The 14534-nt window shown below is 38.4% G+C and overlaps 1 protein-coding gene across 3 annotated transcripts in view; it reads left to right on the forward strand.

Moving 5' to 3' along the window:
- Window positions 1-14534, forward strand: part of DPYD (dihydropyrimidine dehydrogenase) — a 340814-nt gene that overhangs the window by 250294 nt on the left and 75986 nt on the right. For all 3 annotated transcript variants that reach the window (XM_068199754.1, XM_068199755.1, XM_068199756.1), the window contains exons 17-18: window positions 421-541; window positions 1400-1519. In XM_068199754.1, the coding sequence (XP_068055855.1) occupies window positions 421-541; window positions 1400-1519 (241 nt within the window). The remainder of the gene's footprint in view (window positions 1-420; window positions 542-1399; window positions 1520-14534) is intronic.

Raw genomic sequence — 14534 nt, forward strand, 5'->3', positions numbered from 1 at the left:
CATGATCAGACAATGCTTCAGATTCACATTATTTTATAGGATACTGCTTGTTTTTAATGTACCTTGCATAGAGTGAATCATTAAAACTGAAAATTAATTTTTTTAATAAATGGCTAAGATAGTCTCTGTCATCCAAAATGGTATTTTCCTCTCTCTGGGAAGGGAATATTTTGTGATATCTTTGTCTTCTGAAAAAAAAAAAATTCCTTTTTTTTTCACAAATTAACCTTTCTGTAGAGGATTTCCAGTTACTTGGAGTGTCTGAAATAAATTAACTAATGAGATGAAGTTCAGTTCTGATGTGCAATTTTACAAAATTGCAGCATAGTCACTTAGAGCAAAGTTTTCTATTTCCTTAATATACATTTTGTTCATATTACATTTAATTATGTTCTGTATTTATCTGGCTTATTTGAACAGGATCCAGAGCTGGTACGGAACATCTGTCGCTGGGTTAGACAAGCTGTTCACATTCCTTTCTTTGCCAAACTGACCCCAAATGTCACTGATATTGTGAAAATTGCAATGGCTGCGCAGGAAGGTGAGTGACTCCAGTGCACAAGTTGTGCATATTTACTCATTTGCTGCATGGGGTAAGATAGGAACATTGCTGGAATATCAGATAACGACAGAAACGAATATGAAAATATTTTGTTTGATAAATTTAGAATAAGCACAGTGATCAAAGGTTCCCTAATTTTGTTCATGCATCTGGAATAGACCAATATATGAAGAGTATCACATTAGACTGTTAACAATAAATTGTATAGTGTTTCCCTGCATGCTTTTACTTCTGTCATATTTATATGTTTACCATACCACTGTAAATCCCTCTGTTCCTATATTTAGCAGTGAAAATAGTGTGTGTGTTCTGAGAAAACAAAAATACACTACTTGAAGGTATATATTTTTTTTTCCTTAGAGCTTAATGTACAATGTGGCAGCAAATAAGTTTGCAAGTAGGTGTATTAATCCATCATTTGGTATCATGGTAATTGTTTCTTTGTCACGTTGCTTCTTTTGTCTTGCTGCACAGAAGCGTGGAGGAGGTGGCCACTGTTTTGGGGTACTTTCAGGTGTTGAGCAACTGCTGTAGCAGGTTCTGTCCCACACAGCTGAAGGGCAGAGATCTGCCTGTCAGCCCCAGCATTTCCACATGCTGTCTTATAGCCCTTACAGCCCTTTCAGCTGATGTAGCCTGCCTTGAAGCTAGTGCTAAATTTGTTAGCCCAGGATCAGTCATAAGGACCTTTCTGTGCATCCCCTTGCAGTTTGTTGCTTTTGCTCTCCAGCTGTTTATTTGAATTTGTAGTTATTCACAGGTTTTCTTTAGTATTTTATCCTCTCTTGTTCTTATACACATGATTTAACAAAAAGTGACTGACCTTTTCTTTCACAGGTGGTGCAGATGGTGTTACAGCCACCAACACTGTGTCAGGACTGATGGGACTGAAAGCAGACAGCACACCTTGGCCAGCAGTTGGTCGAGGACTGAGGACCACATATGGTGGCATGTCAGGTAGGTGTTGCCCTTTTTGATGCATGGTACTTCCTTGGAGGCTTTCAAAACATCAGGAGGTCCTTGTAGTGGGCTAGAATATCATGTCTGCAGTCGCACCGAGTCCTTAAAGCTCACTGTTGGTCAATGTTTCTAAGTCATGACAGATGGAACAGATTAAGTGTGAAGGCTCTTGGGTTGCCCTTTCCTTAATGGTAAAGCACTGCATCAGAATACTGTGATAGGGTCACTGGAGAGGGAAGGAAATCTCTTCCCTCGTGACCCTCGCTTTTCCTCAAATTTTTCATCCTGTCACAATTGTCAGGCCCCACGTTAGACAGAGGCTAATGAAAGGGCATCGCAGGGGGAAATATCAACAATCCAAATGCAGTGTATGTTTCATAGCCCAATATCCAGCCTTCCTTGCTCCTTCCCACTAAATGCACCTTTTCCAGAGAGGTTATTTCCTCTTTTTCCCGCTGTGGATAAAAATGATAGACACTATTAGGCAAATATATGCATATTTGTGTAGTCTATTTCTCAAGATATACAAGAATATCTTGTGTAGCCCATATTTTCAACTCCTTCTTCACAGTTTAATTTTCAAACCAGCTGCAAAACTTTTACACTCCACTTCAGTGCCAGTGCACACGAAAGTATTAATCTATTGACCCTGCGAACTCTGTTGCTGTGACAACACAAACTTGGCCCTGCAAAGACAATACTGTGAGTTTCTTGGCTTTACTGGTATGGAGATTAGTCTCCTTGGTGATAAAGATAGTAGTAAATATACATAAAAGAAGTAATAGCATCCTCCCTATTGAGTCAAATGTTATTCTATAGGACCTGCCTCCTACGTCACCCCAAAAAAGTAATCAGAGGAGACCAGACAGGCAAAAATATCCTTTATTTTATGTGACTGGTGTTATCCTTAGAGAACCATAGGAAATGTAGCAAAAGATGACTTTTAAACAAACTTTAATTCAGATGAGTGTATTCAGTGGCAAAATGCATTATTGCCTTAGATAACTACATAGAATTTGGAATTTTTTAGAGAATGCTGAAAAGTAAGAAAGTGATAACAATCAGAAAAATCATTATGCCTATCGTATAATGGTTTCACAGTGACAGTCCAATAAGATGTTATATTTTAATATTATGCAAAATGGGAGGAAGAGGGGAACAAGAAGAGAACAGCTACAACCCATTTCAATTTCTCTAGCCTGCCAGGTTGACAGGAAAAGAATAAAGGAGGTCACAGTGGGTGCTGTGCATTAAAAATTAATAAAAGAACTATTGCAGTAGTATTTTATATAAGCAACACCATTCACATTTTCTCATTTAAGTTGCAATTTGTGAATATTCCTTTCTACCATAATTCTGCCTAATAAAATCAATAAAATGGCTGCATTTTAGAGAAGTGACTCTATGTCACAAATCTGAAACATGTATGCACTGTAAATTACAGTAGCACCTGCATGCCCAACTGTAAGTGAGGATGTACGAGCACTTCTGTGGTTTATAGTACTAAATGGACCCTAAGAAAAGTTGTTTCTTTATTTTATTTATATATGTGTGTGTGTGGGTATATCTGTGTAAGTATAAAATTTTTTTTCCTGAAGTTTCATATATATCAGAGGGGAGAGAAAATGACATTTTAGGATGTACCATTGCCTATGATACAAATTTGCTTATTTAAAAAATATTTAAAATACTGGAAGTGTTGTCAACTTACTGTGTTTTGAAAGCATCATCACTGGGTCCCAGTGCCACAACTCCTTGCACAAAAGAAAGCCACGGAGTCAATAAAGTCAATAGCTCGGCAGCATGTTGCAATACTTTCTGCTCAGCAGTCAGGTGTAGCAGTATGCAAATTTCCAAAAGCAGGAAAGCAATTTTAAATCAGGAGAGCTAACATGCTTACCAGAAGACAAAAAGTGGGAGAGCGTGTCATCTTGTCAGAGCAAGGGGCAGGGTGGCCATACTTCTGTTCCAGCTGTGCCACGGCGGAGACGTGTGGCCTGCAGCCAGACACTTGACCTTTCTGTGCTCTATATCTCCTGTCTATGGAATGGCAGGAACACCACTTACACGCCTGCAGGCTTGGTGGGAAGTGCTCTGTGGTCTTGGCGTCAAAGTTGCTTCACAGCGTAACATATTGGGTTTCTATTTTCATGTGCATGAATTTGTTTTGTTTTATCATCTGATAGAGTCAGTAAGTTTTTGTTGTTTTTTCCAAATAATTCCTCTCAAGAGCGAATTAATTTTTGAAGTGAAAGACAGCACTATTATAGAAGCAATAAGTCTGGTTCATTTTTAACGTGTTTTCCCAAAGCACAGCTGGTTCATTGTTGTTCTGTCGTGCACAAAACCGGGGCAGATATAGCACACAGCCAAGCTGGATCAGGCTTTCTGGATTTTTCCATGTGCATAGATTCTGGACTGGCAGTGATGCTCCCATGGCCCAGAGGTACAGTGAGTGAGGCAGTTCTGTCCCTCAGGGTGCCACACTCACGGTGCTGGGTGAGCGTGGGTGAGGTGGGAGCTGGCCCCAGCCCTGTGGAGGTCTCAGCACAGGGTCCCCTTAGGTGTCCTGGTGAGGTCTGAAACGCACCTTGACTCAACAGTGGTGACCCTCAGCATTACCCAGCCCCTGTCTGTCTGTCTGTCTGCTGGCCCTGGCAGTGACTAGGTCATGGGACAAGAAGTCAGTCTCTTAAAGGACCAATGTTCTCCAGGGATTTATAAATTCACTGTGTTAGGGCAGTGCAGATTTTCTTCTCCAGGTGCGTGCAAACTCCCTCCTCGGAGTTTGATGAAAGTTTCCAACAAAGAGCAAATAACAAAGATGGGTTAGTGCCCTGGCCTAGCAGCTGCCCAGCATTTTGACTGACAGACCTCCCTGTCCTCCACTATTCAAAAATGTCCTCCTATGTGGCCATGTACTAAAAAATATTTTCCATATAAAATTTCCCTTGGCCTCTTCATCCCCTTTCTTCTTGTCTGCTTCATGCAGAAGCAGCTGTATGCAGGAGGTTCATTCTTCATTTTTCTAAGTATACAGGAGGTTCATTTTTTCATTTTTGAAGAAGGAACATTTTTTTTAATAATTCCTCTTTAATTACTAAATCACAGGTAGTTTCCTATGATTTATCTAACATACAGAAAAATAATAAGAAAAAAAGTTTATTATCATCATTGCCAAATCCTGAGATGTTTTGAGAACAGACTTTTGTCTCTGATTTTTTCAAAACGTTTTTTAAAAAATTGTTCAAAGAAGGAGAGACTTAATAGGATTACTTTGAAAGCCCCATTTAGTTTTGAGTTGTCACAGTCAGTGTTTTCTTGCCAGCCAGTGCTTGGGCAGTGACCTTCCTGTTTTGATCTAATTTGATCAGCTGAAAATTGCTAAGCTGCAAGAGGCATCCCTGTTTCCTCCTTTCTACCCTCCTGTTTCTTGGGTGGTTTTGACAGGGAGGGATCCCAGTATCCCAGCTTGACTACCAGACTGTAGGACTAGTTTCTCTCTTCTCAGCTTCCCTGCAATAACTGAATTATTAATACAAAGTGAAACAGCTCTCACAGGATACACACTCATACTAGCACAGTCTGCTGACCTGAACATGAGCCTGACTTGGGAGAGCCAGATTCAAATCCCAGGTGTGAGCCCAGGTCACAGCTGGGGCCCCTGGATTCCACGTTTACCCTACAAATATTGAGCTTTATAAAATCTCTTAGGTTTTTCTTCTACTTTTACATCTATCCTGGTGACAAAAAAAAATATTTTCAGGAAAAATTACACTTTAATTTTGATATATTGTTGTTTTCTAAAGAAAATTAATTTCCAATTTGCACTGTGGAGCATCGGATGAGTCTAAAGGCTGTAGTAGCCCTGCAGATTTTTGTGGCCATATTATCTGAGAGGACAATGTGTTTAGAGGATCCCCCAGTCTTCATCCATTTTTAAAAATAAATTTACAGGAACTGTCCATTACTCAAAAAGCCTAGTTATCCTAATGAAGTCCATACAAAATGTGGTTAAGGAAATAAGCCCTCATGATGAAAAAAAAAAAAATTAAAATTAAGATACAGTTTTTCAAGCTGTGTAACTGTCATATGTGTTTGCAGCATTAGAGACAGTTTGATTTCTGTTAAGAAGCTTTTAGAATGGATCTAGCAGTATTTCAGGTTTGAGAATGTAGAATATATGAGATTTGGTCATTAATTCTTCCTATACATGGGAAGGTATTTGTTTATTAAAAAGAAGCTAATGGTGGGTGTTTTATCCTCACAAAGAATAATGACCTCTGGCTCTGAAAGAGATGTTTTCGTTTGTGTAAGTATAAATTATTTTGAAAATGCTTATTCTGGTATTTTATAGATACCAGAAAAAGTTGCCAGGTTTCTGAGAAATGTTAATATACTGGCAGCAGCTGCACGCTTCCCTAAGATTTCCTTCTTTGAAATGTATTTTAAATTATTTTTAAAAAAAAGTTTTTTTCCATGAGCTTTCATACTGTGCTTCCGTATTCCAGATGTGTTTTATAAAAGACATCACATTGCAGCACAATGGGATATCTATTGCAGGCAAAATAGAACAGAGCTTCTGTTCGAATTTCCATGGTTTTTTGTTCTTTGTCATCTGTTTGTTTCTTTGTTTTTGTCTAGAAGCCAAATCCTTAGGGGATAAATTTATAAAACCGTACACTGGACTTAGCAAAAACTTAGGTTAAAAGCAAATCTCTCTATGGTGCACTCACTATGTATTCTTTTAATGCTTTGTTTCAGAAATATTGCAGTATTTTACAGTAGCAGTTCAAATACTTCATGTCTGTGTGCTGTTATTGCTTTGTCCATTTATTATATGCTGTAGTACTTTGGCATTATTTGCACAAATATATTGTACAGCATGTGCAAGTACATGTGCTTGTTTTCCAGAAAAAAGAGAGATTCAGGAAGCTGTGTGTTATAACTTCATAGCTGCCCACAAGGGATAACAGGAGGAGGATATCTAGGTGGTGGATTTAGTCATTAAACACAGGAATGTGTAATTATTGGAATCCAGCAGAGACAGTTAATTTTAGTTACTTTCTGAAGTTAGTGGAGCTGTCTGTTTTTACAGAAAAACACTGTCCAAGAGCAATTGTGACATTTAAGGGAATGCTTTTCAGGAGTTATTAAATTAAAATGTATATTGACATTATTAATAGAGGCACATATTCTAATCTGATATATATGAATTATATTGAAAGAGAAAAAGTTGAAGTTATAATAATAAAGGCTGCCTTTTAATTTTAATTCAATGACATAATTTTAAAAGAAAAGTGAAAAACACAACTAAGAACATTCATTTTCCTCATCACAGTTCTGTCAGTAACAGTGCAGTGTGGATTTTGTTCAATAGAAATGAATGAAAAGCTGCCCATCACTGGAAACAAAACAAACTGTATGTATGCATAGGCACTTCTGTTTAGTATAAATATTTACCAAGAGTTAAAGACTATTTACATTAACATATATTTATAAAACAGTGTGGAAACGGGTAAAAAACAAATATATGCCATAGTAAATTTTTGATTTTGTTTTATTATTCCTGTTCAATGTAGCTCAGCCATTAAAAGCCTTATTTGCATATATTATGTCAGGATTCACAAAGAGTCCTCTGTTTTCTGTCGTGTCCTTGCAGCAGTCTGATTTCTCTTAGTGTACTGCCATCACTGGTCTGTGCAGGAGAGATCAGAGCCCTAATAATAGATTTTTGACAGGGAGCTCGCCTGCTACCTGCCCTACACAAATCCTCACTGTTCATGTTTGCTTCATGGCAACAAAGCAGACAGAAGGAAAATGCCAAGTGCTGAATTTGAGGTACAGCCCTGCCATAGCTTGACATTTCAGCAGAATAGCAGTTTATGAGATGCATAATTTTTCATCTGGGACTCAGCTGCCATTTTCATAGAGGCTTGCAGCTCATCGACTGACTGGAAGTAGGGCAAAGGTTTACAGCATAGATCAAGGTCTACATCCTTCCTATAGCTATTTAAAAATAAGTATTATTCTCTAGATAAGGTCAGAGAACTAAGCATATTTTTTCCATTTTTAATATTTTCTAGCCAATTTTATTCCACAAAGAAAACACTTTGCACTTTTAGCACAGGTGCCATTTGTAGTTGATTAAAACTGATCATAATTGATTTCATTCACCAAAAGATTAAATGAGTCCTGGAGAAAGAATGAAAGAGGAGTCTTTACACAAAGCATTTGAACAAAGCTGTGTTTTCTCCTCCTCTTACTTTGAAAAAAGCTCATTCTGAGCTTGAAATGAATGAAAAGTCTTTACTCCTTAAGTGTAATTGGTTTGTGGTTTATTATTGTTAGAGATTGGATTTAAATTTTCACATTCATGCACATGTACTTGGGAAACAAATGCAGTGTAGGTGCATGTAAGTGAGTGTTTAATTTAGAATTACACATCTCTGTGAGCTTCAGTAACAGTTCACCATGTCAGAGCCTCATATAGAACAATGGTACAGTACATTGGATTAATTAAAGAAGCCTTGCAGAGAACTGAATTCTCAGTATGTCAAGATTTCAATTTTATGTTAAATATTTTCTAAAGGCCAGACCCTTAAATCTCAGGGGCTGTACCAAGCAGTGAGCTGTGAATTTAACCATAGGCTAACTGCTAATGATAAGGAAAAGAGTCCAAGTTGAGGCAGCTGTAATACAGTCATTGGATTAGGCTATCAATCACTCGGTTCCCTGAGGAACAGGCAAAGACGACAAAACAGTGAAAAGGGAAATTAGGAAGGGAGGGCATGACTAGAATGAGATTCTTCACCAAATGTATCTGTTAGTTGGCTGAATCCCCCAAGCATTGGACGGGAATGTCCAGCATTGCTCTCAGACTAAAAGCCAAGTATTTGTTCCAAAGTCCTAGAAAACCATCAAATCATCATTAACTGTTGCTGTTCTGTGTAGGCTGCTAGAAATGCAATTGGCTACATTCTCCTGGTTTAATAGCCTGTAATTTGGTTAATCTCTAAACTGCTGCTGTTGGACACTCTGGATTTACTGTTTATATCAGAGTTTATATAGAGTATGTACAGTTGAAATAATTCATTTCACAATTGGTTGGGTTTTTTATAAACAGATAACTGTTAAGGTGTCGAGTCTAACTCAGGGCAACCAAAGGCACGTGTCAGAAAGCAATTCCTATAAAATCATAAATTCTCAGGCATAATATACGAAAAATAATAGAAAATCACTATAGTATAGTTTGTGGGAAAAGAGCATAGGGGAAAGAACATGAAGGTTTATTCTGGGTGGAGGTAGATAAAACGAGAAATCTGTTCATATAGTGGTATAGATTAACATGATTAAGTAATGAGTGTTCTCATAGTTAGCATCTTGAAGACACAGTCTGGTTAACAAAGAATGGAAATAAATAGAGAAGGTAAAAGAGATGTTTCAAAGCAGGTTTCAAAAGTGTTTCAAAGCAGGTTGGTGGAGCAGGGGCTTGTATTTACAGTAATGGGTATAGATAATGTACCACAGGTAAACTGCAACCTGATAAGGAAGTGTCAGTCAGTCAGGAGCAGAAAATCTTTCCTTCTGGTAATATCAGCCAGATAGAACCCAGTGGTGGTGACTTTGTCATCACGAGTTGATTGTTTCCATGTCTGTCAGGTCTGGGGAGAAGATGTCTTATGATCACGTCTTCTAATTTTAAGCAAAGACACCACAAAAAAATCTCTTTTGTCATGTCTTTAGAAGATTATTGTGTTTAAAACTGAAATATTTCTGTTGTAAAAAGATGGCTATAATTAATTTGAGAGGTAATTAACTACTTTCAGTATCTTATTAATTAGTTATTTGGCATTTAAGTACTTTTTTTAGTTTATTCTAACACAGGAATGAAAATACTATCAAAATTTTCAAACGGACATTAATTAAAATAATAAAAATCAAGAAAAACTGTGGTGAAGTCTACTGCTAGGTTTGTTTGCCAGTAAGTCTCGGCAGGTCTCAGCCTTGCTCACCTCTCTGCACAGATAGTCACAATGAAGTCAAAATTTCTTTTGACTTCAAAATGATTCTTGAATGAGGTCTAGAAACTGTCATGGCATGCAGTATAACTCTCCAGCCTTTCCTACAGCTGAAAGGCTACAACTGACTACAAAAGTATGTCTAAACTGAGAGAATTGTGTGTCCTCTACTGTCCCAATGACAGGTTGGAAGAATTGCTCTGGCTGCTGACCTTTTTCTGGTGATCACTAAGTTAGAGTTGGGCCAAGCTTTCCTCTCTCAGTGTGCAGGTGATGCACACGTACATTCTGTCATTCCAGAAGAAGTGGGTACGAGTGTGGTCATGGACTGGAGCACAAAGAAGATGGTTCCAGGTGGTAGTGTTCGAGTAGTTTTGTAGGTCTACAAAGCTTTGTTGCAGTGTATGTATATGATGGATTAAAACCTGCATACTTGTTATGAGAGTTTAGGGAGCTTCAGTGTAGGAGGCAGAGGAAAGACCTGACAAAGGAAATAGGAATCCAGTTCATGTGATTTCATGTCAATATTCCAAGCTCCCTGTTGCTGACTGTGTGGGGCCCACAGTCATCTTTCCTGCTGACTTGTTATTCTGTACCCGAATCAACAGCAGGGCTTGTGGTACAGGTGGTACTTAAGAGTGATCAATGAGACAAGTGCCTTCTGTGGAAATTATAAACTGTACCTGTCACTCAGAGCAGAAGCTCTAATTATAAACTCCCCTCCTCAAAAAAACCCCAAAACCAAATCATGAATCTGGTAGAATTTGCAAACAATTCTGAGTAACAATTGTATCAGCAGAGGTTAAAACCCCTGAGTTTGACCTGGTGTGTCTCAAGCATGTTCATTTTTTTCGGTATTACTTCGCATATTGACTTGCTCTAGTCACCAAGTGGCATATATTGTCTGTAGAGCCCATCTTTATTCTGTGGAGGGCATATTCTCATGTGGAGAATAAATGCATTTTTGCATTTATGAAAAAAATAGCATCACATTTACAGATCAAAATCAAAATAGGAGTTAAAAAATAATTAGAAAAATGACTTCTTATTTAACATTTACTAGTCTGGAGCTTCTTCCTGTTCTTCCTTCTCTCTGTGGGACACTTGTGCTTGCAGAATAGGCTGAGTGACTACTGTCTTCTCCCATCACTGTGGGGATCCTACCACTGCTGCCAAAGCACCCCAACCTCTCTTTTGTGTGCGAGCTCCTCCCTCTGGATCAGTAGCCTTGGCAGCCTCAACAGCTCTGTGAGGATGTTGAGGCTCTCACCATTCCCACCACTTACAAAGTGCTTGATTGATGTGTTTTAGAAATGGGTCACAAAGTGTCTTGAAGAGAAGGTTTCACAGTTATATGGAGGTGTGCTTGCTGTGTGTAATGCTGTTGCAGGATATTTTGACAATCAGATACAGGGATTTAGGAAAAAAAAATCCTTGGAACAAGTTTAAATGCAAGGCATTGGTTTACACCAATCAGTACCAGAAGGATATACTTACCTCATTAGTGCTGATGTCCTGCTTCTATGTAGCCTTGAAAAGTTCTGCCACTGGTAAGCTATGATTTATTATCAACTCACCAGGGAATACATCTTTATTCACCTAAATCCTGCTAACATTCTGTATTTTCTAGTATCCTGCTTGAATAAGGAATAAATCCTAATGCCAACTTCACATGTAAAATACAGAAGACAAAATAGAACAGAGTTGTTTTACTGGGTAGATTCTGGGTTTGTATTTCACTGGGCATCACTTCATCCCTAGCTAATGATTGCCAGAAGCATTTATAAATGTATTTCACAACCATCAGAATGGTTTTTTTTAACCTTTCAAAAGAGTGCATCTAATATACAGTAGTCAGCTAGGGAATCTGCATTTTAATGTGCCTTTTCATGGTAGCACCTCATTGTATACAATGAGCTATATAAATGTCCTGCTCACACACAGGATATACAAACATATCCCACAAAATCTTTTAGGGAACCTGCTGTAGGAATTCAGTTTTCCAATTTATGACCAATTTGCAGTTTCTGCATTGCTGGGTAATTGAAATTGTCTTTCCTGTTAACATGCACCATGATGTAACCATCTTCCCTAAATTCCATTTAAATCCCAAAAGACACTCGTAGTCAGGGATTGAGCCACTGTTACTTGGGTTAAGTGAGAGCCGAGGGAGAGCTCTTGAGCACAGTGTCCCACTGTTTCAGAATGAGAAATCCATTGCAGGTACATAGACAGGGTGTTTTTAATGGCATGAGGTCTGTCCATAGAATGTGTGGTACCACACCTGACTCAACACAGAAGTAAGGCTGATGCTGTGAAGAACTTTGTTAGAGGTAGCTCAAAATGAGGAGAAAGCTGTGTGGTTTTTGCCAGCAGGCGTGTCAGTGAGGACAAAGTTACAGTAGTGTCTGTCCATTCACAAATGTTTCATGACCCTATTGAGCAATCTGCTGGTTTCCAAAAGAATGAATCGTTACTCCAGTGTAGATTTTGACTGGGCCAAGCTTACCTTGCTCCTCTCAGCTATTGCTCCACTTATGCTGTTAAGGCCATGTCAGCTGCTCACCTATTTGAGTACTCCAGAATTGGCAGTGTTTTCACCAATTTTTGGATACATGCCCACTCAAGAACTGCTTAGCTTTCAATAGTGAGTACTCAGAGAAATCTTCTCATTCTAGGCACTGATAAATTTTGTGCACTTGCAGAGAAGGTACTGACAAACAATACTCGTAAGAATCTGTTCTATTTTTTTTTTTTAAAAAAGGAGATGTTTCTTCAGATCTTACCTAAGGTGGAATTTGAAGAATTCAGACTTCCAAGCAAGATCTGGTGGCACCTTACTTTCTCAAGAAATATTAGGAAAAAATCTACTATATCGGTACATTCTGATTTATTGGTATAACGGAGAGGTTGTTTGCATCTTTGTTGTTTATAAAAGCACTCGAGATGATCAGTTCTTGGCAGGTATCCAGAAAGGAGGTAAACCCTGCCAGATGTAGGGAAGTCTTGCTCTGTCTTGCTATGGGGAGTTTTAGTATGGAGTTCCCTTCTGTGTGGGGCTGGCACACTGGTTTCTTTCTGATGTGTTTATTTTTCTTTTCTTTCGGGCTTAATATTTTACCATTCTGAGGACATCACCAGCTTACTGCTAGAGTCAGATAGTGTAAAAGGGTCCTAAAAAAAAAGTCACTCTTAGTCTATTTTGCAAACTTGGGCTTTTCCAGGGCTGCCTCCACTGTCCTTTGCTATTTCTTTCTGTTTCTCATCAATGAGGCTAGCACAGAAGGCAGGCAGCAGTGGTGCTCTCTTCTGCCTGTGCTGCTTGCATTGCCTTCCTGAGCTGTGCCACTGCCACGTGTGTCTGTGTCCTGGAGTCCTCTGGGGCTGTCCCAGAGAGGCCAAGCTCAGAGAACACAGCAGATGGAAGCAGAGGTGCTAACCAGGTAGGTTATCCCCTAAGCATCAAGCACTTCACTAGGAGACTCCTAGGCTTCCCCCTCATCCCTGCAAGGAGTCAGGCATTCTCAGAGGTGGCTTCCTTTCTTGCTCCATTGATGCATCAGAAATTTGAGGTTAGTATATTCCTTACATATTAGTATATGTACTGCTGTCAAACACCTAAGGCAGTGTGCACCTGCATTTTGTGGTGAAATTCCAGTGGTTAGGCAAGTAAATGATGCGGGGTTTTCTGGTTCAGCTTAGATTTCTCTTTTTGAAAATGCAGGTGTATGTTATTTTATCCCAGTCCATTTTCTCATCTGATGTTACAGGAGGAAGTGATATTTTTGAGCTTGGCATTAAAATATCTTCCAATCAGTTAATGTAAGCATCTGGTGTTTTTATGTATTTTAAAAGCCCTAATAACAGCATTGCAATCCCTTAATGCTGTTTCTCACATTCTTGTTACAGTAGGTGTATGGCACACATCTTCTGGTTTAAAAAGCTCAAAACAAATTTCAGCAATTTAATCTCGGTGTTAGAAAAAGGATCACAGCAGCTGCTATAGTATTTTTTATTTATGCTAGTTTTTGTAAAGATTCATGACATACTCCCTGGGAGCTAAATATTGACAAGCATGCTCTGGCAAGCAAGATCAAGCTTGGTCAGTTAGCAGAGCTCAAGTCTCTGCATTGATACTGTGACCCAAGTCTGGAAACTATTATCCTACGCCATTTATTTTGGCTTTGTAGGTGATACTGTCCACTTGAATAAGGGATTTCTGCTGTATTTTTAATACTGTAACTGTGGATTCATATTTGATTTAGGACCACAGTACTTGCAAGGTTGGTTATACATCTGCTTTTGATGACATCTTCAGTAGTGTATTGTGTATAGAATCACAAATGACAGCATAAAACTTACATGATTTCAAACCTACAAGCCAGAAGTAAACATTGAACATAAAATAATTTTAAAATCACATTTATCTTTGAAACTGTAGAACAAATGATGTCCTAGAACTGTTGGTCTATGAAAGCTATTGATCAAAAGTGAAGTTTGGGCGTGTATTCATTATGGGAGGTAATTTAGGAGATTAATTTTTTTGTGTGTTCTGTAGGTAAAAAGAAAAATCCACTTTTTTACTAATTGTAAGAGCACGATGTTTGTAATGCTTTTAGTTCACTTTTTGAATTTCTGAGTAAAGAACTTAAGCCGATTTGGGCTTCTAGTAAACTTGGCATATACATTAAATTGATTACCAGATGCATTGTGCAACATATGGCATTGTGCAGCCTTTGTGTGCTTCATAGTATTTTCTTAAATTACCATCATTTGTTTTGATTCCAAAAATGCACTTGTCTCGGCTTTCTAGTGCTTTGGACTTAAATGCAGGCTTTCCAGTGCTGAACAGATGTGTTAGAGTTTCACATGGAACATTTCTGCTTTTGTGAGTCTTCCTCTTTGAGTTTTCTGTACACAGTATTGTGTCAGTAATAGCTCATGCAAATGGGATATCTTCATTTTGGTATGTACATTGGTTGTCTAAAAGA

Source organism: Anomalospiza imberbis, chromosome 9 (assembly GCF_031753505.1).
Source record: "Anomalospiza imberbis isolate Cuckoo-Finch-1a 21T00152 chromosome 9, ASM3175350v1, whole genome shotgun sequence".
In the NCBI taxonomy this organism is placed as follows: Eukaryota; Metazoa; Chordata; class Aves; order Passeriformes; family Viduidae; genus Anomalospiza; species Anomalospiza imberbis.